At 38.9% G+C, this 26,728-nt stretch overlaps 1 protein-coding gene across 6 annotated transcripts in view; it reads left to right on the top strand.

Moving 5' to 3' along the window:
- Window positions 1-26,728, top strand: part of LOC133345902 (dual specificity calcium/calmodulin-dependent 3',5'-cyclic nucleotide phosphodiesterase 1A-like) — a 216,431-nt gene that overhangs the window by 90,388 nt on the left and 99,315 nt on the right. The window contains exon 1 of one of the 6 annotated variants that reach the window (XM_061557014.1): window positions 10,045-10,451. The exons of the other annotated variants lie outside the window; for them this stretch is intronic. Within the exon in view, the coding sequence (XP_061412998.1) occupies window positions 10,372-10,451 (80 nt within the window). The 5' untranslated portion in view covers window positions 10,045-10,371. Of the gene's footprint in view, window positions 1-10,044; window positions 10,452-26,728 lie in introns of those variants that run through there. 6 annotated transcript variants of the gene reach the window in all.

The following is a 26,728-nucleotide window of genomic DNA, read 5'->3' as shown; positions in this document are numbered from 1 at the left end:
GGGCTAGGTGGGTGGGGATGTGCTGGTCACCCCGTGGTGCCCTTATAAAACTCAACGTTTAACCTACTCACGCCGGCTTGTGCCCGCCCTCACAGTCGGCCATATTTGTGGAATACACCACGCCGCCGTTGACCCTGGCCATTGATCGAGCAACCCGACGTTCCTACCAGCTCCCTCCGCAGGAATGTGTTTTAATCCTATTCTTGTCAGGGGTCAAATGAGTCTGGAGTACCACTTTGTGGAAAATCATCAGGGCGCCTGTCATATGAATGTGAATTGGCCACTCCCGATGCAGGGCTGCCAAACAAAATGAGCACCACGTCTCATTTGATCGCGGAGGCATTGTGCATGTATAGTTTTACTTTGGATCTAGAACATCCGATTAGCGCAAGTTGGCTACGTACGGTGCGAAAGAAGTTCAACATACATCATCCATATTACAGTCGAGTGTGTATATTAGTAAATGGTCCATACGTCTGCAGAATTATTGAATGGAAGTGAGATTCAACCTTTGAAACGTTCGTAATCTGCATAATTTACAAGCATGGAAACCACCTGGTTATCCAGGTGCCCAATACATAGCGTACTAGTTAACTATGGGTGTCACTTTCCGAGACGAGATTCAGTAAGAGTCTCAAGGGTTCATAACGTAAGCTGTGCCCTTCAGATAGGCACGTGTAAAAGTATGCACTGGGCTCCGATAAGGCTGCCTGCAGGGTGACCCCACAAGGAGAGGAATGTTTGCTGTAAGCATTTGCCAAGGTCAATGGGAGGAGAAAAAATCATTCAGATTTATTATTTCAATGTTCTGTGCTCTAAATTGAATATCATTCATTTAAAAAGTGTTTCTATATTATACACGGTGTATACAAACAAAAAGAGATTGTTCGAATAATACAAATGTAAACCTACGGTCAAGTTGTAATTGTTATATTAAACAAAATACTCGATCTATTTTAAAAATATATAGAGAGAAATACCATAAGCATGTAATTTTACTTTTTTCTTCACCCTCCATTGATATTTTGTTAAATTAAATGCTTAATAGATTTAGAAAAAGGTTTTTTTTTTATCTCCGTAACATTTAGTTAATATTTTACATTTCACTTTGTTCTCGATCCGTTCCACATCATGAATTGTGATTTTTACGTACAAAGTGGTTGGTGGGCTCAGACGGCTAATGTACACATTAGGGTATTGGACCATCGCTGTTATGCTCCACGGCACAAACCCCAAGGCAGACCAACGAAATAGGACCGTAGTTTTCCTGAGTGAAGTGAAAATAAAACTTATAAGCAGCCATGATAAATGGTCTGTATTCATTCACCGATGAGTGCTATTGCAAAATGAAGAAAGAAAAAAAATGTTTATTCGTATATAGCTCTGAGAAAATGACGATACCAAGCACTTTACTTGGACATACACTTGACTTACAATTACCGCCACTTCTAATTAAGAGCGAGTTCCTGCTGTTCAAGTTAAACTTATTTCTTTTGGATGTGTTTACACAGTAATTTATGAAGCATTATTATAAATGATTAAGTCCTCTTCCGTGTAACTGGTTTTATCTCTATGCTAGTATTCAGGGGGTGTGAATTTGAGTATTTATATGCATCTGCATATTTCGACAGTGTATAAATCAAAATTATGATTGTTTCTGAGTGAGTTAATTGGCCTCTGTCTGTGTCATGCAATTTTCTATTCACTTGGGAAGCACTAAAAGGGGTACAGATACATTTTCAATACATCATAATTGTGATGAGAAATGGGGCCGATTTCCCTTTGGTGTCTGTAGAAAATAATAGACATTTAATCAGTTTCATTTCCATCACTGTGGCATTTAATGTATTCTCACCTGGTTAAACAAAGGACATTGAACGGAACTGATTTAACAGCCTACAAGAGGAAAATAATCTGAATATGGATGATTTGGTTGACATCGAAATTATCTTTGTACGTTTTGCCTACTGTCGAATGTCCTCCAGTTGGTATATCAAAATATTAAACATTTTACTTGAAAATGCTAATATTCAGTAATTAAATACATGTTGGAAGTAACACATATATTACACGTAGGTTACTTTCGCCATGACAGTACTAATAATTTCGTGCAGTATTTATATATAAAATCATTGCGCCTTATAAATATTCTAAAAGCAAAAACTTGCACTTTTACCCAACGCATTTTAGAGCTCAAAGGTGAATGAGTGCCGTAATATTGTCAGTACAGTGAAACCTTGGATTTCGAGCATAATTCGTTCCGGAAATGTGCTCGTAATCCAAAGCACTCGTATATCAAAGCGAATTTCCCCATAAGAAATAATGGAAAATCAGATGATTCGTTCCACAACCCAAATATTCATATAAAAATTAATACAAACCTTTTTATATTAAATTTTAATTTAATATACAGTAATCAAATGTATTAAATACATTTAATCGTGGCTGGTGTGAGGGAGACAAGAGAGAGGAGAAGAGGAGGAGGAGGGTTATTGTGTAGGACAACTTTCACTGTCAGTAACGGAATCACTGCCATCTGTTGGCTCACTGGAATCTTTTTCTTTTTGTGCGACTTTAACAAGGAACCTATCCAATGACACTTGCTTTTGCCTCCTTTTCAACCTTTTCTTCATGGGGGGCATTGTTGCAGTACAGTTACTAAAGAACAGTCACTACACTTGGACACAATAAAAAAAATGCTTTACGCACACACACGTGGTCACAACACTATAGTAAACAGTATACGCTCGCACGGATGTTGACCATACGAGTGAGGCACGCCGACTGAGACCGAGCATGGGAGATGATTACCCACAATCCCGCAGCGAGAGAGAGAGAAGAACCATTGGCTCAGTTGTAATCACGTGATGCTCGGCAGACAAAGCGTAATACTGTACGTACTGCTCGTATTGCAAGACATCGCTCGTTTATCTAATTATTATTTATTTAAAACATTTGCTCGTCTTGCAAAACACTCGCAGACCAAGTTACTCGCAATCCAAGGTTTCACTGTAGTTTGAATTGTAGTACAATATATATAATTTTGCGATATACATTGGCTGAACACAATTCTATTCTCAATGTAATTCTGTATTCACGATAGTGTACACATTCTTGGGTCTTTCGGTAAAGTCACGGAGATAGTTTCAAAGAAAATAACACAAATAACAAAAAACTACGATGTTTCGATCGCAACACAAGCAATCGTCAGGAGGAGAGAAAAAAGGGGGAAAGCTGCTGAGGCAGGCTGTTTTAAAGGTTTGAAATGGGTGTAGCCCAAGGGTCATAAACAAAGTGGGCGGGGCTAGTGATGTTAAAGTGAGAAATTAGCATGTCAATGTAAGATCGGAGAGCTAACTCCACGACAAAGAAGCTGCCGAGGTGGCCACTGTATTGTGAGAGATTAGCATGTCAATGTAGGATCGCAGAGCCACCGCCACATCAAGGACACTCTGAACATCTCGTAAATATAATTAAAGATATTAAGCTTAATCCTAATGATATTCTCGTAATTTTGATGTGACCTCTCTGTTCACGAGGGTTCCGGTCAACGAGTCAATAAAATTACTCGACACTCTGGTAACGGTTTAGCCAAAGATATCCCAAGACTAGCTGAACACTGTCTAAAGAACACCTACTTCTTGTGGCAAGGTGACTTCTATAAACAAAAGGAAGGAGCAGCAATGGGTTCTCCTTTGTCTCCTGTGATAGCGAATTTGTACATGGAAGATTTTGAAACAAAAGCAATAGCTTCAAGCACACTAGAACCATCTGCTTGGTTTAGATATGTGGATGACAAATTGGTGGTCTGGCCACACGGCAAATATACACTGAACGCATTTCTAAATCATCTCAACTCGCAAAACCCATCCATCCAGTTCACCATGGAAGTGGAATTTGACAGAACTCTACCATTTCTGGATATTCTGCTCGGACGGGGTAGAAATGGTAAAATAACACATAGTGTTTACCGAAAGAAAACGCATACTGACTCCTATCTGAATGCAGAGTAACACCATCACCCCACACAGAAATCCACTCTTATAAAGACGCTCATTCATCGAGCTAAGAAAGTGTCAGATGGTGACAATCTGAGAAGTGAAATTGAACAAGTTAAAGAAGCGCTACAAATGAACGGTTACAATGGTGCACAAATCAACAGGGCATTGAATTGCAAAACCAAATAAAATAACAAGAGCATTGAAACTGCCCAAGTAATTAAAACGATCAAAATACCGTACATTGCGGGAGTAACTGATAAACTAGCCAGATGTTTGGAAAAACAAAACATCCGAGTCAGATTTGGCATGGTACACAAAATGCAGAATTTAATATCTGGTACAAAAGATGTATTACCGAAGCTATCAACAGAAGGTGTGTACAGGATTAACTGCACGTGTGGTAAATGTTATGTTGGGAAAACAGGACGAATGATCAGCACGAGACTAAAAGAACATCAGGGAAATATTAAATTCTCCAAAATGCAACTGTCAGCAGTAGCAGAACACGCGTGCCAATAAGGACACTCAATTGATTTTGATATTGTTGAAGTTTTGTGCAAAACTAGCTACAGTACTACTGGCCAAGACTAATTAGAGAGTCTATCTAAATTGAACTAAATCAAAATAACTTTAACCGTTTGGATAGCTACCGTCTTAGTGCTGCGTGGAAGCAAATCATCAAATGATGCAATGTTTAAATGCACGCCTACAAAGAGCAGCGTACTTCAATAGGGATTACTGTTGGTAGGGCTATTTTAATAGGGCTCGCATAATGCACATGCATAATGTACGTTGCCTCAGTAACCCCCCCCCCCACCCCAAATTGTGCAAGAGCGCAGAAGGGTGGTCAACCAATCTACGTTTCTATATAAGGAATGAAACAGTAAGACTTCTCCACAAATATGGCTGTCGCCTGATGAAGCTAGTTGTAATTACTGGCGAAACGTCGTACTCAGTTTGTACATGTTGTGGCTTGGCTCTCCAACACACCGGTGTGCTGTACTAGTGACGGATTGGCATGTACTCTTTATGTGACAACCCTCACTAGTTGGCTGTGTTGGGTGATGGTGGGTTTTAATGACACATTTATATATTTACGCGACCTAACCCAAAAACCTCTATTATGGATGATATTGGTCACAAAAGCCTACGTGTTAAACTTCATGTCCTGTGTTAAATCGAACCTGGATCTTGTGATCTGATCCCATCTGTGAAGGATGTGATCCCTGACATGCAAAACTCCGGCGTTGACAAACTAAGCTGTGTCTGCGGCAGTAGTTACATTGGGGAAACTAAGCGACATGTCTCGGACCGTGTTCATGAGCAAAAGGCATTTCTGAAACATGGTAGGACCAATACCTCGGCCATGGCTGATCATTGTTTTAATGCGGTGGGCTCACACGAAATTCATTTCTCCAAGACGAAGGTACTTAGCAAACCCACTGGCTATCAACAAAGATTCGTTCATGAAGCCATCCATATATATAGACACAGACACAATTTCAACCGAGAAGATGGGTACAAACTGAGCATAACTGGCTGTGATGTTTCCACCCTACCTTCCGATGTTAGTAGTTATTTTCGACTCTCTGGTTTTACACTACCACAGCCACCATCGCTCATGTCTTCAATGTGGTGGTGGCTCTGCGATCTTACATTGACATGCTAATCTCCCACAATACAATGGCCACCTCCGCGCCTTCTCCCGTCGTGGAGGTAGCTCTCCGATCTTACATTGACATGCAAATTTCTCACTTTAACATCAATAGCCCCACCCACTTCGTTTATCACCCTTGGGCTACACCCATTTAAAACCTTTAAAACAGCCTCAACAGCTTCTCCGCTCTTTTTTTCACCTGATGACGATTGCTTGTGATGCGATCGAAACGTCGTAGTTTTTGTTATTTTTGTTATTTTCTTTGAACCTATCTACGTGACTTTACTGAAAGACCCAAGAATATGAAATCCTGCAGTCACGAAAGCTTTAAGTGAAGATTTGACAGTGTACAATATGAAAGGGAATATGGAGCACTGAGTTGTAGGGTTTTGCGTTGGAAGGCATTATCAGGAAGGGGAAACACAAGCAGGGTTATCGTGGTTCAGTGTAAAGTGTATGGATTGTGTATAGTACGACCAATTTACTGTTCTATATACAATGGCAACGTTATTGTATGTGGAAATAAGCTTTATGTGGAATGGCAGAGAAAATACGCTGACGTGCAATGTAAATAGGCTAGAGGTAAAGTTTACGTGGTGGAGAACTGATAGGAATACAATGAAACACGGGCAAAGAGTCCAGCAATGTGGCATAGCCAGGAAGAGATATTAGCAGACAGTAGATGCAGCCATTAAGTTTGACTACGGGTATCAATCTCGGTTGCTAAAGAAACACACAAAATGTGAGCCAATGGCTGAGTTTATTAGTATTGACCGAATGGAATTTCTAAACAAAGCAATTTGTACTTTGTAGACTACAATGCGTGTACAATTGAATGTTTCTTTGGCTGCATGCAAGTCCGCACACATCGCATATGAAGATGCACACTTACACCTGCACATGCGTGCCGCATAAATAAACATACGCCCACGCGCGCCATTTGCACATCCATTTTCCACGCACAGATTGGTGCGCAAATACCATGGGCATTAAGGACCCGGTGAGCCAATGCAGATGCGTCCCCGCCTGACGTCATCGGTGGGGGGAGGGGAAGCCACGGCCACAGTTCTAATTGGTTCGCACGCTGCACTTGGCAATGCAAAGGTTGCTGGTTCTATTCCATCTCCTGGTATAGCAGTTTAAATAATGGGCACGTTTTTACATTTCTCCTTGCCTCGGGTTCACCCAGCAGTATACATGGTGCTGTGGGGTAAAGTCTGGCTACTCTCAACTCTTCCAGGACATTTAGCCGATGGGGAAGAGTAGGAAAATGTCCTCAAGGGAGGGGGTGGGGAGGCTCTGTAGAGCTGCCTCTAGTGGAGGCCCTTCTAGCAGTTGGCGTGAGCAATCGACTTTGGGGTGGCACCGTCACCTTTCACACCACCCCAATGTATTTGTGTATCATACTTTCCAGAATACACATCTGGTAAATGTTAAAATGATGGTTATTTTTTTTCTGAGTGAACAAAACATTACTATAGTAATTACAAACATGAGACTACAGTGATTGTCATGAACGCCTCTGTCAATTTCAGCATGCGCTTCCATACAATGCAGCCTGCTCTGTGTCAGTTTTAGCAATGATGCATCAGTAAACGGTTACAAATATACTCAGAGGATGATTTGTTCAGTATAAAAAAAAATCTACGAATAAGAGCAATTAATTTGCAAATGAAATGTTTAAGGTGTGTATTCATTGTATTGTGGTCTAGTTTTACTAAATACAATGATCATTAAAGAAATATGAGTTTATGCACCATTCTCAAGAGTTATATTTAATTCAGTTAATGTTTGTTGTGTTAGCCTTTGCATTCCACGCATGCATTAATTCGTATTGACACTTATAACATCAGACAATCTGCTGTTTGAATGTTTAAAATGCTCCATAAACAGCTACGTTATATACGCAATTGTAAAGAGTGTCAAACCTAATCTTGACTCACCCTCTCTTTATCGTACCAGATGACAGATAAGACCAGTTGTTTATCCATTCTCACAAGAGACTATTTTACAATTCCCTTTGCAAATTTTCTTTAATATGTCAAGGCTATCAACATTATGAACATTGAAACATTGTAAACAATATATAGTTTTATTTCAATCTGTAACTATGCATTTTATTGTCTGAAATATAAATAAACATGTTATTGTTATATCTGTATAACAATGTAGTAATTAAAATTGTGCTAGAATTTAAGACCCTGTTTTGAAACTCATAAATCTTTTATTCTTTAAACTTTAGAAAATCTAAACATAATGTATGTTTTTTTTTCTCTCAGGGATGATTATATTATTGGCATTCTTTTTACACGTATGACTTTATTATTTTAAATTATTTTATTCATTTATTTGGAAAGGGGCACACAACCCATTAGTATCCAGTCTGGTGGCATTTTTCCATTAGAGCATTGGCAGACCTTTGGCCTGCAACAAATGGCTGAAAAATAATATGATGGGGTAAAAATAATTGAGTTGAAATTAACCAAGCTGCGGCTTGTGCTCATGAAATCTACAGAAACCCCAAATACTCCACATCCTATTACAAATATGAATATGGAGAGCTCCTTGTTTCACACTGTAAGATGTAGAATGGCTCAAAAAACAGATCACGTTCTTTGAATGACGTTTGATCGTCTGCTGTTCTCCCCTGGTGTGGCTCTTGCTTACATGCAACTGATAGCACAACCCTTGAAGATATAAAATGTAAAAAAAAAAGTCAGCATAGTCATTTTAGAATTACATTTTGACTACAATGAGGAAATATATACATTTCATACTTTATACAATGTGAGATAAAACACACGGTGCAAACTATAGCCTCTGTGGGACTGTTTCTTCAAATGAAGGGGATGATGACAGAAACTCATCTCAACAATGTTTGTTTTTAAACAGCAATCAATATCAGGAGCAATGGGGGTACAGTGAGCATGCCTGAGAGATAGTCCACTGCACACGCTTAGGGACTGCTACAAGTTGAAAAAAAACCTCTGTGTTGAACCATACGTGACCGTGGCTAATTGGGTGGAAGCCAAGGTAAATGTGCTATTATGTAATGTCAATTGTCACAACAAATACGTAAGTAGCTTATCAGGAGCCATTGCTTATTTACATGGCATAAACGTGGCTTGAAGTTTGAATGGCGGCTATTCAAGGCCAAAGTAGGATTCACAAAAGCCAAGAAGAGATTTGAGGATTTATGATCAGTTAATTCACTTGCATGAAAAACATCACGATGCAGATGTTTTAATACGACCTTGTAATGCAATTACTTAAACATTTCCAACAAACTCATGGATTTATTTAATACGGGCCCTCAAGGATAATTTCACAGTAAAAAAACAGACTTCAATTGTTATTTCTCGTTTAGTTTCCACTGCCAGTTAGACATTCGTGCATGCCCTTAAAACATCTGGCAAGCACGGAACCATCTGTCTGCTGCTCATGATGAATATAACAGGGGATAGTTACATGCACCGTGAATGAACATACTATATTTAGTCGTCGAGATCGAATATTTTTTGGCCTTAATTCAAGTAATAAAGCTTGAAACAAAAACACGTTTTACTCGTATGCGTTTGAAAATGAAAATGTATTCGTTGCTCAAAAAATCGCGAGGAAACTGTACAACTTTCATCTGGCTCAAACGCTTACATTCCGCTGTTTAGATGCTCGTTTGATTGCACCAGCCTCATAACTCATGCACAACATAAATCCTCGCTCGTGCATGCGGCTTCCACATGGAATACATTTTCAAGTTATTTTAAAGTAAACAATCAAGCTTATGTTGGGTGGCAGGATAGCACAGTGGTTAAACTTGTACCTCGTAGCGAGAAGGTCCTGCATTCGAGTAGAGTTTGCATGTTCTCCCTCTGTTCTGCATTGGTTTCCTCTGGGTCCTCCAGATTTCCTCCCACAGCTCAAAAAACACGTACAATGTATCTTATTATTGGCCAAACATCCCAATGCCAATAAATGTACTGCAACGTTGCTCAATTGGAATCGCACATTATAGCATCGCCCCCCCCTCCCCTACTGTGAAGAACTTGGCAGGACCCTCCTGAAAAGGAGTCTCAAGACTCTGTGAGGGCTTCTAGGGCAAGTGTAATAATGCAAAAAAAATACCGAAACCATCAGCATTGTATCATGCATAAATTATTTTGTTATACACAGATTATGTGTAGAAAAAAATAAGGAAATGCGAGCATAGTGGGTGAAAATCATGCAAGATGTGCAGCAATTGCCAAGGAGTGTTTATTTATTGCCCCATAACCTGCACTCCTTTTTTGGCTGTTGAAGGTTTGGCCGCATCCTGCCCAGCTTTGACGTCATGATCCTACTGAGTTTGTTCCCAGCTTTCTGTGCACATAAAGACTTTTAAGTGCACGTTCCGCTGACAGCAAGTCAGCTCAAAGCCAAGTTTCTTTGCATGATCTTCGAAGCTGACTAGAACACCTAAACCAATGCGAATCTTTGGCGAGTCATACAAACACATAATACTTAAACTCTTCGTTGTGTTAATCTTATTTAGCATTGCAGTAAAACTACGTAATTATAAAAACAAAAACAAGTAAAGTATACGTGAGCTATTTGAGCGGACAGCTCAGGAAACTTGCTCAACTTTGCATCCACCCTGGGGGGGGGGTCATGGGAAATGTAGTGTAACTTACACTTGGTAGTTCAGCTGCATGTCTGGAGGGACATGCACATCTTGTGATGTACATAGCTGCCAGCATTGCCTCAATGGAACAGCACGTGACCATCAAGAAATCTCTGCTGCAGCAGCCCATCGCCAGGTACACATTGATGCAAAAACATGCTTTTGGATCTAAGTAACATGTTGTTCATGAGTGCAGTTATTTCTTTATTTTCCCTTTAAATACGGGAAAATGTTGTTTTTATGTGCCTTATGTAAGGCAACGTTTAAATACTTAAATAATAGAGTTTTTTTGGGTTAGATCGCGTAAATATATAAATGTGTTGTTAAAACTCGCCACCACCCGACACAGACAACTAGTAAGGGTTGTCATGTAAACAGAACGTGCCATTTCGTCACTAGTACAGCACACCGGTGTGTTGGAGAGTCAAGCCACAACATTTACAAACTGAGTACGACGTTTCGCCTGTAATTAAAACTAGATACTGGCGAAACGTCGTACTCAGATTGTAAATGTGGCTTGGCTCTCCAGCATACCGGTTAGTGCTGTTCTAGTGACGAATTGGCCACGTTCTGTTTACGTGACAATCCTTACTAGTTGGCTGTGTCGGGTGGTGGCGAGTTTTAACGACACATATTACGCGATCTAACCCCAAAAAACTCTACTATTGATGATATTAGGTCGCGAAAGCCTACGTGTTAAACTGTTTAAATACTTACTGGAGACAGTTTAAATGATATTTCACTAGTTTAATGGGATTACGAAAAGGATAGTGGCTCCTGTAATAGGTTTCCATAAAATGTGAATATATTTTTTCTATTTCGAAAAGTTTTAACTTTGCGTGTGAATCAGAATGATTGTGAATACTATTTTGGGAATGTGAAGTTAAAATGTGCTGATTAGATGTCCTTAAGGGATATTTTTCACTGTAATAACCTGAAACGCGTACAGCACGTGATACATGATGCACAGAAGAAAGTTGGAATTTTATCGAGATGCAACCTCAGTGCAGGTGTACAGTAATGCTTGCTGGACATTATCCATGTCTCGTTTGACCACCGATATCCGAAGTGTGGAGTAACTTCATAGTCAGACGAACACCACTGGGCGTTATTCATCTCCGTTGGGTGCTCTGAGATAGTTTGATAAACGTCACATTCCTATGTACAGGCTAGTTCCTGCTTCCCGAGACTTGTCGATTTAATCAAATGTATCATATTGTATTTATGCTCAAAGGATTATGTGGTCAGTTTTTTTTGTCACTAAGATCTCACTCAGCAACTTTGTAACTGACTTTCTCATCCTGAACACACAATGCTGCCGAACCGTAAACATGTTTACATGCCTCCTGTGTTCAAGTAGAACTTTTATTAACAATGATAATCATTGGTGATGCTGATGATTGCAACAATATAATTATGAAATCGCAATCGTAAAAGCTATTATTTATTTGGTATTACTTGCAATACTCTTAGTTTTTTCGGTAAAGTCACGTAGATAAAAAATGAAATTAAAATTAATGAAAATAAAAATAAAATAAAAATCACGACGTTTCGGAGGCAACATCAGGTGGGACCGTCACAGCCAAATCTGGCTGTGACGGTCCCACCTGATGACGGAGATTTGTGTTGCCTCCGAAAGGTCGTGATTTTTATTTTATTTTTATTAATTTTAATTTAATTTTTTACCTACGTGACTTTACCGAAATAACTAAGAGTATGAATCCTTGCAGTCACGAAAGCTTCAAATCTAGAATTACTTGCAATTTTAAATTCTCGTCATGCAAGGCATACAGACAGCATATGGACACACAAGTATTTTTCATTTGGAGGTTAGAAATCCCAAACATGTAGTGAAATATTGTCACTGAATGTTACACAACTTTCAAGTAGGTGTCATAACTATAATAGCCAATGAAAGACTTAACCGTAGCTAATATACAAATTATATTATAGCCTTTCCAAAAAATGTATCATTATTTTTTATATATGGATTTGTTTCCAAGCTTTAATTGGTATGTTTGATATTGGTGTTAAAATGATGATAGTTAAAAATAAGCCACATTAATTTTTCCATGGTCAAAGATCACAGTAATTGCATTGCTTACAAATGAGTGCATTATTTGTTAATGCTGTCAATACATCCAAACGACGTGAATTATTCTGGATACTGACAGACATTTTACTTGTAAGCGCTTTCATATGTATCTGAAATTCAACCCCTTTTTACGAATTAATTCATGGTTCCGAAATGTGGTTTGGCTTAGTCTTTGACTTTTTTTTTTATTAAACAATTGTCTGCTGTACATTAAATATTTCAGCAAAATGCACCGTACGACCGTATGTTGAACTTCTTCCGCACTGTGCGTAACCAACCGTGCTAATCGGAAGTGCAGAGGAAGAACAACAAACTAAACACAAAAAGCAGTTCTCAAGAAATGAGTTTTCAATCTCTATTTAAAAGTGCATAGATCCAGTGGCTTCATAATATCTGAAGGAAGAGCATTCCAGATGGCCGCAGAAGCGCATCTGAAAGCGCAATGCGGTGACCATCTTTGTTCGATGGCCAACCAAAAGCTGCTGCAAGAATAACTGGAGTTAACCTGCCGGTTTATGCTCCTTGACGAGATCAGCAAGGTATTGTGGTTCATTTGTGGCAAGCACTTTGTGTGTAAATGAGTGCGACCTTATAATCTATTCGTAACTTCAAGCAAAAACAAACTGAGTAATGCAGCTTATACAGAAGCGCTGTGGGTGATATGTGGTCACGTTTGTCATACAGGTGAGAGCATCATAAATGCATTTAATGCAAGAGACACATCCTCGTAAATAACACGTGGGTGTACAATTTACGACTTATTGTAGATGCTCGACAATTTATGGTGCCAGCACTGCCCCTGCAGTGTAAACATCGCTTGCATCCAGCAAAATTGATGTAAAAAAAAAACTGGTTCCGATTCCTGCTTGCGAAAGAAACTTTGGTTCTGTATATATTGTGGAGCGTGGCGTGCACCTCCGGTTAGCATGGTTGGCTATATACGGTGTGAAAGAAGTTCAACATTACCTATATACTGTAGGATGCTGCAATGTAAATCTGGCGACCTGAGTTCAATTCCCGGCCACGGTTAACATTAGTAGCGAATGATATCTGCACTGGTCCGAGGCCAGACTTTCAAAACCCGCATTGCCCAGCATGATCACATTTGGTAAAACAACCTCCATAACTGAAAATAATAAGGCTATCATCTAGCGGTAGACTGACAAAAGTCTGTATTTTTTATTTTTATTAATTCCATTGTCGTACGCATATAACCAGATGCATATGTATGCCATTGTAACTAAAACCACAAAGGTCAACGCGAGAACTTTTCTATCACATCATTGATCCTGTTATGTCTCCCGTATATAGAATGCAACAAGCTCGGTAGGAGAATAAGGTGTGCATTTGAATATCCATGCATTTCAGTGCTGCACACAGTCCAATTTGCACTTACTTTTTAAAAAATATATATTTAATAATGTCTCGAGCCCAGGTTGCTCAAGAATACCGGAGCACATTTTCTCATTGTATAAAAGCAAGCTTCCTATCATTGTTCGGCTTTGGCCATTTCCGCATGTTTTTTTTCCTGCCTTAAAGGGAATTAAAATAAAACTTAAAAATGGCCATCTGACCTTTACCGCTTGAGTCGATATACAAGACAATTCATCATGTAAAGATAATAAAAAAATAAATGTTGAGTTTAACAAAGAATGAAGAACTGGGTGATAGGTAATTGGCACCATATTCTAGATTTTCCATGCGTCTGACGTTTTACATATAACCACAGAGTAAGTTAAGAGCACATGCCAGGCATTTTCTCAACAGAGGTGTGGTTATTTCAAGCCTATGTTTCCCTGTTGCATAAACAGACACATTAAAGATGCATGTGCTATTTTCGAGCAAGCAACATCAATGCCATATGCTTTGAACAAAAAACTAATTTACGAGGCGAAGTTCCAACCGCTTTCTTTATTGAGCAAAACACATTTGCAGCTCTTTGATTTGTGATGTGTGTGAGATAAGACTGGCAATCGCGTGCTCACATTTTATGAAGATGACTTAATCTATATTAACAAGTTAAACAAAAGATGCTTCTTCGAACATTTTCAGTCTCGTCCTTTGAAAAAAGGAGAGTAAAATAATCAATATTTACCATTTACTTAGTAAATTCAATACACAGATTCGAGTGTATTCATTCCAAAACACATAATACCGTGGAAATATATGTCTATATGATGGTTTATGTCAAAATACTGACACTCATAATCATAATTGGAATATTCTAAACATAAAATGGTTTGCGTGGGAGGATTTTTTCCTGTTGTGAGCGAGTGTGCAGTTATAAAAAATAATAATTAAATGCGTGTACACGATCAATCAAATATCGATCATGTAAAATGCATTGAATCAGAAGCATTTGATAAGATATGGCATATTTGATGACAATATTTATCTTAAATCAAAGCTGCTGGTGTCATGAATAATGATGAAAAAAATATTTAACTAGCACCGTTTTAATAAATTATAATATAGCCTATATTTAACCATGTACAGTTGAACAGTATCACATACCAATGTATTTCACTTTCCGACCCACCCCTACTGGACATCATGAAAAGAGCTTCATAACTCATCGGATTCTCCCAGTCTAAATAAAGATTCCGATTCTGTATTAGTTTACTTCAAATACTTTTTTTATTTCTACAGTTTCTCTAGAATTGCCCATAGTCTATTAAATTAAGAAATAAAAACCATTCACTCTGAATAGATATGACCTGCAAGGACTCATGCCGAGCATTCGCAAAGCTCTTTTACAAAATTACGCTGTTCAACATTCTTTTAAAAAAACATTAAAATGAAACTCATGAGAATAAATACAGGGTGGAGCAGTGGCACAGTGAGTGCATCCTGCACTATGAATCCCAGCAACCTGAGTTCAACTCCTGAGCATGGCTAACATCGTTGGCGAGTGATCAGAACTGACAAACCCGCACTGGTCAGGTCAGAAACCTCCCATAACGGGAATGGTGTCAGGAGCCCTTCATCCTGCAGTGTGTTGACGAGTGTTGTGTATATGCCGACTGAACAACTATCAGATATTTGTTCACCTGTGTATCGTCGTAGTTTATATACATTTTCTCGGACAGACACTTGAATTAGCGTAGCCACCAGTGCACAGATGGATACTGCACTGTAAATAAAGAAATAATAAATTGCGTGTTTGTCCCTTTTAAAATCCTTTATATTAAGTTCGCTTGCTTGCTTGCGTGCTTGCGTGCTTGCGTGCTTGCTTGCTTGCTTACGACCGTGCAAATCTTTCGGTCGTTTTTTAACCCACTTCCCGTGATCCAATCGAGCTGATATTTTGCACACAGACTCGTTGTGCGTGACAATTTATTTTCGTGACAAAAAAAAATTGCAAAATTTTCCACTTTTTAGGAAAAAAACAATTTCACTAACACAATCATATATTTTTCCTAAACACAGAAAATTATTCAAGAAAACAACAAAAATGTACAATATAAACAATCATACAAAAACTGAAAACCTTATAATCCTTATATACGACTTTTCTTATATTTAATTTAAAATACCAATGTGATAAAAATGAAACTCTTACTCAAGAAAAACAGAAATGAATAATAAAATAAAACCGATGCCACGCATATAAAGGATTTATAGTGAAAAACTTTGTTTTTACGGGTTAATTTTTTAGAACTGAATAGGGGTATTTTCTAAAGAACATTTTTGGAGAACGTGTCTTTTTGAAAGGGTTTTTATTTTTTTTACTTCCTTTCCCCACTCTCAATCTTGATCAAGTACTGTGGGCGCTTGAACTGCTGTCAAATGCCCTGCACTGAAGGCAATGCCAGTTGAGTTTATTATTTTACAGATTTAATGAAACACATTTTAAGCCATGCCAATAGCCAAAGGGTAAGGAAATTGTTTTAAGAGTGCATTGTAGATAATACTTTCATACCTACTTGACCTTATTTCTTGTAATAATTTGAACACATTACTCGGATGATCCAAAAAAAATCCACCAGCCAAATGTATACTGCAAGACATACTTGACCAATCTCTTTGTAAATCATCTGGGCAAAAATGCGTGCGTTGCTAAAGAAAAGCATTTGCAGATGGACGTCAAACTACATTTTAAAACTGAACATCTTATTTCCTTTAGTAGATATTACTGTGATTGGTTATCATTGTGTAGCTCAGTTAAACGTGTTTAACATTAATAATGTCGAAAAGCATCAACTTACACAACATGCATTAAACTTATCAAAATACTTCTGCATTTTTACATCAATTGAGCTTCAAACATAGTAAGTAAACTGTTTTGATAAATTACGCAACATGAAAATGGAAAGTTTTTCAACATACTTCGAAAGCACGTCATTTTCACGTATTTAAAATTGCAAGCTTTCAATCGAAATTATACACGTGATTATCGTCTGGAAAACGACGATCAATACATCGTGTTTGTATCTCGGAATTTAATGGCAAGCCTCTCTGACATGCTGCAATTAAAATGTCACACTTTCCCGTGCCGTGGATTTCATCGAAGCTGCATTTAATCATATTCCTCTGCTCTTATAACTTTTAACACCCGTGCTTGTGTTTTCCTGGAGAGCAGCCACAGTTCTATAACATGTTGTAAGGAAGTATTTTGGCAAAACAGCTAAATGTGTTTTTACTTGAATGTGACTAATGCCAGATCTGATTTGAACAAATCATGTTACCATAACCTTCTTTAACGTTTCTGCATTGAGATGTATGCGTGTGCATGTATGGTATATGGGGAGCAGTAGTGTAGCGGGAAGTGGGCTGCGCTACAAACCCGGGGGACAAAGGTCATGATGCTGACCACCCACCCCCTCGTGTGCCGTACCAGCCTTCATAGGTGCTCGCTAACAGCACTTGCCCCTACAGTCTGTTGAGGATATACGGGGGATCTTTGTCTTTGTACTGTATGTGCACGCTGGTGTATTTGTATGTGTGTGTGTGTACATGTGTGCATATGCACCTAGTGGGGAGCGGTAGTGTAGCGGTTAGCGCGCTGCGCTATGAACCTGGCGACCCGGGTTCGATTCCCGCTCACGGCTAACACCAGTGACGATTATCTGAACCGGTCCTGGGCCTCCCCTAGGTCGACTCAGCCTTAAATGAGTACCTGGTGCGGTGTGTAAACATCGCCACTAGGGAGACAAAGGCGGTCGGGCGTGGTGCTGGCCACCCACCCCCTCGTGTACCGTTACGGCCTTCATAGGTGCTCGCTAACAGCACTTGCCCCTACAGTCTGTTCAGGCTATACGGGGGATCTTTGATCTTTGATATGCACCTAACCCAGCACAATAGCGGTGTTGATGTGACTGCCACTGAGTGACAACTGGTAGCTGTTGTTGTTGGTCTGTCTATTCTCTCATTTGGGGTATGTGCAATCCCAGTAGAGCTGACTTCAGAACTGTAATCGCACGGACATTTTCGTGTCCCGTGCATCATCAATTACATTGTACCATGAGTACGTTGGTTCATGATGCAAGCCAGCTGAAATGCCTACACATGCCTACACATGAGTACTCTTTGGTTCTTTCGGTAAAGTCACGTTGGTAAAAAAATAAAATAAGAAATAATATATCACGACGTTTCGATCGCAACAGGCGGAAAAAATATTAATAACCAAAGAGTATGGATTCCTGCAGTCACGAAAGCTTCAAATCAAAATGACACATGAGTATTAATTGTTTTTATGTGCCAAACCAAACGAATAATCAAGTGTTATTTAGAATTGCTATCTGCAATATATATATTTTTACATATTTGTGCTACGAAGAAGGATCCATTGTCTGAAATGTCACCTGGTGCATATTTTTTATTTATTGGCCACAGTGTTATTGACAAATGTGTAGATTTTTTAAATATCTATACAATCACTGGATTTCGCTCTGACAGACATAGTCATGTTTATTGCTTTTAATGATCTCCCTCACACTTAATTATTATTCCCATTCAGTTTAATTCATGCACGTGCATACTTATTTGTATACACTACTCCCTTGTTATTCGCGAGGGATACGTTCTAGAGATGCTTGTGAATTGCAAATTTCGCGGATATTGGCCTACAAAAACCTATCTCCTAAAACTTTGAGAAGTTCTTCTCTATCTTTCTATCACATCTTTTTTAAATCTCAACACATTATCTCTCATCCATTTATTTCTCTCTCGACGCAGTCATGTAGAGTTCCAGATGCGATTCGCGGATAGCCAAAATCGCAGATAGTTGTACTGACGAAATGTGATGAAGAACAATCTTGTCATTAATTTGAACGATAAAATCAGTCCTGTGTCGATCGATATATGTCATATTAAAATGCACCTTTGACTCATACAACCTCTGCAAAATAAGTTATTTAATAAAATATTCCTGAGCGACATGTCTCGGACCGTGTTCGTAAGTATAAGGCAGATTTGAAACACGGCAGGACCAATTCTTCTGCCGTGGCTGATCATTATTTTAATGCGGCTGGCTCACACGAAATTTATTTCTCTAAAACGAAGGTACTTTGCAAGCCTATTGGCTATCAACAAATATTCGTTCATGAAGCCATCCATATATACAGACACAATTTTAACCGAGAGGATGGTTATAAGCTCAGCAATCATTGGAAAGATGTCATCAACCACTTTGGGACATGACTTGATTTGTGTTTTATTGTCCTCCTCCACCGTCAGCAGTGTGGGTATGTGGAGCGAGGTGCAATGATTGCCTGGCAGCCCTTTGATTGGTGTAGACCCACTGCGTTGCGTTGCTTTCTCCTACATTAACATCAGCTGCCCCGCCCATTCTGGTGACTTACTTAGGCTACGCCCATCTCTAAACCTTTAAAAAAAGTTTGCCTTTAGAGGCTAACCCCCCTTTCCTGATGACGGCCGCTTGTGTTGCGATCGAAACGTCGTGGTTTTAGTTTTTTCGTTTTATTTTTATTCTTATTTAAATTTTATTTTTATTACTGAAAGAACCAGAATAAGTCTACATGATAGACTACCAGTACGCTCACTCAGGTTAAGAAGCAGGCTACAGTCTGCATTATAGACTGCCAGTACGCTCACTCAGTTTAATAACTATTGCTACAGTCTACATTATAGATTGCCAATACGCTCACCAGCTTAAAAACCAGGCTGCAGTCTACATTATAGACTGCCAGTACACTCACCAAGGTTAAGAACCAGGCTAGTCTACATTATAGACTGCCAAGTACACTCACCGAGGTTCAGAAGCAGACTACAGTCTACATTATAGACTGCCAGTACACTCACCCAGCTTAATAACCATTGCTATAGTCTACATTATAGACTGCCAGTACACTCACCAAACTTAATAACCAGGCTACAGTCCACTTTAGAGTTTGCAGGTACACTCCGATTAAGAACGAGGCTACAGTCTACATTAGTGTTTTTATTTTATTATTTTTTACTCACTTGATTTTTTATTATGTTTCTATTTACGTGACTTTACCGAAAGAACCAAAGAATATAAAAAAACATCTTCCTACTTAAAACCTGTTTGAGAGATTGGGTCTCGCCAGCTTTCCTAATAGACAATAGTATTTCGTTTCATAATGTTGGCACTACTACAGAAATTCCAAATTCGATACACTTACGTCAGTGAGCTGGTCTAAGCAATGGCTGTATCATTAATTGATCAAGGATGGAGGAGACTTTAAAATTGTATAGATGTCAAGCATGATAATATAAATAGGCAACAATTGGTGCAATGCATTTAATTAGAGTGTCAACATTTCCACCATGATACAATATCATACTGGCAACGAATTAAGCAATGCATTCTCTATAGCCATATATATTACACTTGTATATATGTGATAGATATTACTATACTATTGTGACTAGAGAATATATGTTACAAGAGTAATAACGTAGACTTTTTTTTAACTGCAACTATTAATAATAACTGTTTGACTAAAAGTAACCGATACACGATAAAATGTGTACACATGTACATGGATTGCCCTTTTTTAATCCACTACTAGCTGAGGTCCTCTTCATGTTGTGTGAGTCACGGGAGTTATTTCACCATACTTCATCATGCTGGTCAGTGAAGGTTGGTGAAGGCAAAGTGGGCATAGATACCGGGTGCATAGAAGGACAGTACAATAATGGATTTTGCTGCAGAACACTCTGACGAACAACGACGCTCTGCAAGCAGCCTTGGTTGATACCCATCTCAGCACTATCCCAGTTCAAATCCTGCGTCGCTTCTGACATTTCACGAGATGGAGTGGAAACTATATAATTTCATACGTACGCTTTGACGACCAATATGAGTCACCATTCGTTTATTTTGAGTTATATCATAAAGGTGCAATGTAGTTATGTTTTACTCATAACTAGTTACAAAACATGTCATAGTGACGAATTTAAAATTTTGTAAAATCATGCAATAATGTTAAGCTTCCTTTTACATGATCCTTGTAGAATAATTGTGTTGCTTCTAGCTTATTTTTTTAATCAAGCTCCAGTTTACTGGATGTGCTGATAGATGTTAAATACAGTGAGCTACATTCAGTTCCTCTACAATGTGGAGGTTTTTTTTTTAAACACTCGATATCTCTGCAGACTGTCCCGTTGCACGAAATATAGTTCGCTTGGGAATACGAATATTCTATTGAATATCAACATATACACAAGCCAAGCAAAATATGCACTGTATAGAACTCAGAGGCAATGCTGTGGCTTACCATGGGGGAATCAATGATTTCTCTCACCAGTCACCGGCTGAACAGGAGGAGCAGGTGTGATGGCAGTGCTCCAGGGGATATGGCTGATGTTACTATGTCCAGGTTTGCAAATGTCATACGACAGATTTGGCCAGAACACTTTGTCAGTCCCGTGAGCCTAATCCATCTGCGCCGTGTTAACATTGCCCCGGCAGAAGATGATTAAGTTGTCCGTGGTGGAATTTCACATTCCCCAATTGGTACCATTAGCCATGATGTATTAAAAAATGCATTGTGACTTAATAGTGATTTATTGGTAGCCAAATTAAGGAGTCAAAATTATACTGTACATCTATATTTTAATTCTTATCATTATCTCAAACATAATCACCCGAATTGACGACTTCTCCTTGGGTAGGGCCACCCTCTGTCTGCTATATCCTGCTGATAATTTTATATTTTCTATGTTCGTGATGCCCTATCTTACAATTGTCTGTTGCCCAATATTCTAGGACTAAAACATAATAAATTTACGTTAAATTTCGGATTAATATCAAGTAATTCCTTTAATACATTTGAGGTATGAGTCAAGCAGTAGCTGTCAATAATCTACATTGATTTTAGTGAAGTGATGGATTTAGTGAATTAAATAATACATCGACGTGATCAAGAGTTATTGACGTTTCAATGTTACATAATATAAACATATATTTGCGTAATTATTTGCTCGTTTGGAGTCTCTCATGCTTTTGTTATACTGAGTGCAGACTTCCATTTCCTCACTCATGGAATTCTTCATTTTTCTGCCGATTTATATTGGAAGCCAAGGTCATGGACAATCATTTATCATAAGCTTTGTGTTGCTTCTTATTTGATATCCCATTACCAGAATATGAAAAGTCTTTCAAACGGTTAAGAAATCAATTAGAGGTTATTACAAGAGGTATATATTGAGTAAAATAATGACATTTGTGAGTCGCTGTTGCGTGCTCTTTTGCCTATGTGAACACTGGTGGAAGTGAGCGATACAAAATAGAATTAGTCGAGATGGTTTTTCAGATCGGTGATACTGGAAAACACTAAAATGAGAGGTTTTGGGCCTTTCGATGAAAGGGGTTGAACTTCCCTTCGCGTACAGTAAATGGGAACAAGGGAGGCTGCAATGTGTATATGCAAACACATTACAATGAACGCGTTTCGTAAAGTTATTAACAGTTAAAAAATTACATCTTTACTAATTAACAATTGCCAAATGATTAAGTTATTACCAATACTCATATGTTAAGATTTTCATTATTGGTGTCTTAATGTACAATGTAAGAGAGTAGACATGCATGTATGAATGTTGAACTTCTTTCGTACCGTATGTTACCAACCGTGCTAATCAGACATGTAAAGCGCAAGTACATTTCTCAAATGAAAATTTGATATAATGGAACGACTCGTATGTATAGTGCTGCATAACATCTCGCTCGAAAACAGATATGAAGTTGCCGCTTTAATTTCTATGATAGAACACGTGACAATGTTTTGATTTAAAGCTTTCGTGACTGCAGGGATTCATATTCTTGGTTCTTTCGCTAAAGTCACGTAGAAGGGAAAGAAATATTTTTTATTATTTTATTATTTCCCTTCTACATGACTTTACCTGAAAGAGCCAATAACATGACAATGTGTTATTTTGTTCATTCGTTCGTTTCTCAATCAGCTTCTCCTGCTGAGGTTCGCGGTGACAGCACGTTGAGTAGGGCGGTCCAGACCTCCCTTTCCCTGGCGACAGATTCTAGCTCTTCCTGGGGAATTCCAAGGCGTTCCCAGGCCAGCCGAGCGACAGTGTGTCCTGGGCCCGTCCCGGGGTACTTTTGTTATTTGTAAAATTCACAATGAGACAGGTTGTAGTGGGGGGGGGTTAAAATTTGTGAACCTCTCAACCAATGGGTTCCACTCTTGTTTTTCAAACGGGACATTTAATTCTCGTTACGGTGATATTTCCTTAATATGCACCATCAGTCACATGGCCCACAGAATCCAATGAAAAGCGAAACATTGGGAATAAATCTAAAAGATGAAATAAAGAGGCAGACAAGTGCAGCTTTGAGTGCTTTTGGATAGCTGAGACTGATCATTAAAAGTAACACAGCAATTTAACTAAAATGAGATAGTTTTTCATTCGTAAGTGCTACCTGATATGAGATACGATTCAGGAATTACCATGGTCATTTATGAACATTTTGGAAGAAAAACTGAAAAGTGCATAAATAGGCGTGAAGATATTGTACGCTTGGAATTACATTGAGAAACATGACGAGGGACACGTGGATTACAGAATGCAAGCAGGCTAAAGACATCATTCTGATTGTTGAGAAAAGCGAATGGGCTTGGGCAGAGGATGATGGACGATGGTCAAAAATAATAATGGAGTACCAGCCAAGGAATGAAACGTGTCCAAAAAGATGTCCATCGATGATACAGTGAGGAAATCAGCTCGTGTGCAGGTGGCAAGGGTGGGATTATTACATTGCAGGATCATGAAAGAGATGGCAGCGGCTTGGAGAAGCCATAATCCAACCGTAAATTGACCATGGCTGCTGCTGCCACCGATGATGATGATGAAAATCACAAATATGGTAAAAGATCTTGATTTGAAGCTTTCGTGACTGCAGGAATCCATACTCTTTGGTTCTTTCGGTAAAGTCATGTAGGTAGAAAATAAAATAAATTATTTCTTATTTTATTTTATTTTTTACCTACGTGACTTTACCGAAAAGAACCTAAGAGTATGGTAAAAGATGTCTCAATCAAATTTTCAAAATCATGCCTTTTCATTTCCACATATGAAAAAAAATGTATTTGCCTTATGCCATAGTCAAGGCTCAAATGAGAATATGACCTGTTCGGTGACTGCTAATTATGATCTTTTTTTGAAGACTAGAGTCCCTTTGGATGAATTATTGTCATAAATATGGTCGTGTTTACTGAAGGGTATTATTTAATTGAAAGATGAAACTACGTGTACACTGGGATTAAACGCTGGCTGTCTGTGCACTTTTTTTTCAGAGGCATATTACTAATCTGCGTCTTGCAGGAATAGCTGGGAACATTGGCTTCCATGCGGCTCATGAATTAGGCATCTTCCCGGGGCACTGAGAGGTGTAGCATGATACCAGCATCTTCCTAAAATAAAATATGGAGCATTTTGTAACACATGTCTTAAGATATATAGTATACCGATTTAACTTACAGATGAAACTGTCACACTGACCTCGTCCACAAGTCATACTGTTGCAGACCAAAAGCCAGGATATAATTACATTATCTGCAATAAATTGTTGGAAATGATTCCTTTATAGGCCGACAATCTATGGAAGTGGTTAAGTGCTTAATTTGATTAATTGAAAATACTGATTGATTGTAATGAAAGCAGTTAAATCAAAAGGGTCATATGAGTCATGTGGCTTAATTACTTTGCAATGAGTGTCCATTGTTATCTATAATCACCGTTGGGCCACATGGCCGGAATATAGCGGTGTTTATTGATAGCCCTATCGGTTTTAAGAACGTGAGTTCAAATCCCAGCCGAGTTGCACTCAGCCCATCATCCTCCTGGGGGTCAGTGAAATAAGTCAACAGCAGTTGTGCAATGGAAACACTGCGTACTGTCATTTTAACACGTAGGCTTTCACGACCAATATCATCCATAATACAGATTTTTTTTGGGTTAGATCACGTAAATATATAAATATGTCGTTAAACCCACCACCACCCTACACAGATAATTAGTAAGGTTTGTTACGTAAACAGAACGTGCCACTGCATCACTAGTACAGCACTAACCGGTGTGTTGGAGAGCAAAGCCACAACATTTACAATCTGAGTACGTCGTTTCGCCAGTAATTACAACCAGCTTCATCAGGCAACAGCCAGATTTGCGGAGAAATCCTCCCGTTTGGTTCCCCAAATCGAGGGAGAGATGTGATGACGGACTGTACGGAAAACATTCCACGTATGGAATACAAGTCCACAACACCTTTGTAAACGGTGTAACCATTGATTCTGTAGAGCGCTTGACACCCTGTCACTATGCTTCCAGGCAGCTTCTATACAAACGATTGCTGAAAGTTCCTCAACATTTGCTGCCACCTCGCCTCTCACCCCCATCTGAGAAACAGCGCCTGGGTCATCGCTGTGTGCTACGTAAGGGCAGTTTGGCATCTTGCTCACCAAAGAGGACTTCAAGCTCGCTGAGAAACGGATTGTTGTTGTGCTGGAAAATAAGACCCCGTCTTAGGAGCTATGTTGCTGCAGCTATGCCATGCTAGACCTTTATGCGTCTATTTTTCACAGTGGTCAGGACACTATTGATTTTCACTACTTTTCTTCGGCCGCTGTGGGAAATGCAACCCCAAAATCTGCACCAATCCATCCGTTTCTTGATCACAGCTTCTGTTTGGTGCTGACTATACCACTTTACCTTCCTTTGCCAACAAACTGATCTTGATTGTTACCAAGCAAATTCCATCTTTATTCAGTGAAGCAAAGCAACTTCTGAAAGCCCTTGGAACCCCATCTTACAGATTGGATGTCACTGTCTGCAGAGGTACATTTCTGCCAATTGTATATTCATTATTATTATTCTGACAGGTGACGTACAACGTAACCTTTTTACTGTTAAAATGAACACCAATACACCTGATGATTTTTTTAGTTTGATCGAGTGGTTCTGCAAGACAATAGATAATTTCTTGTCACCAGTTCGATGTATTCGGTTTGATTTTCTTAATCAGCTGTATTACTAACATGGACAGTTCCTTATGCAATCTATAGAATTGTGAACACAATGCCAGCCATATGCGGCAAGAGTTTAGCGTCTTCCAGGCATGTAATGTTTATTTTATTTACAGTAAGACGTTCACCATGCAGCGCATGAAGGAAATATCCAAAAATCAATGTTGACAAGGATACCTATGCTTTTACGTAGCGTGACGCTACTGACGCATTCCCACACTGACTATTTGACAGCCAATCGCATTTTACCGTGTCATGTCACGATTCCCTGTCAGTGGGAGAGCTTCCACTATCAATTTGAGAAAAAAATTGTTTGGGATCATAGTGACAAGGTGTCAAGCACTCCAGAGCCGAGGGCTATTGTACCTAATGCTAACCACTTTTTTGTCCATGACATTACATAGGGGAAAAAAATAGAAAATCCTTAAAAACAGTACAATTCAACTTGTAAAAACAAAATCAACATGCTTTCCTAAACATTATTGGCCAGATTGGTGAATGTTGGCTCTTTCAAAATGTTCCCTAACAAAAAGCATGGGTGTCTATGTTTCTGCTATGATAGAATAAAAAAACAGTCCTTTGTTATTACAGGGTCCCCCACACTGTGTCGATCATGCAGGGTTTTCTTTGGTCACACTTCCCCACTCTGGACAATGCAATTTTGGTGAAGGGGCCTCAAGACCAGATCAGAGATTACTCACCTCCAATGTGAGCAATGGGCAGGGATCTAACTCAGGTCATAGTGCAACGTGATGACCATTGCCACCGCTGCTCGAACCAGTTTTCTTGTACTTATATGTGCGGGGGGAGCCTGTAATGGAGAGCAAAATTTGTAGATAAGTCAATAAT

This window comes from Lethenteron reissneri, chromosome 23 (assembly GCF_015708825.2).
Source record: "Lethenteron reissneri isolate LAM-NWPU_2019-01 chromosome 23, ASM1570882v1, whole genome shotgun sequence".
NCBI lineage: Eukaryota > Metazoa > Chordata > Hyperoartia > Petromyzontiformes > Petromyzontidae > Lethenteron > Lethenteron reissneri.
The sequence above is the reverse complement of the archived record's forward strand: the minus strand, read 5'-3'. Positions and strand labels throughout refer to the sequence as shown.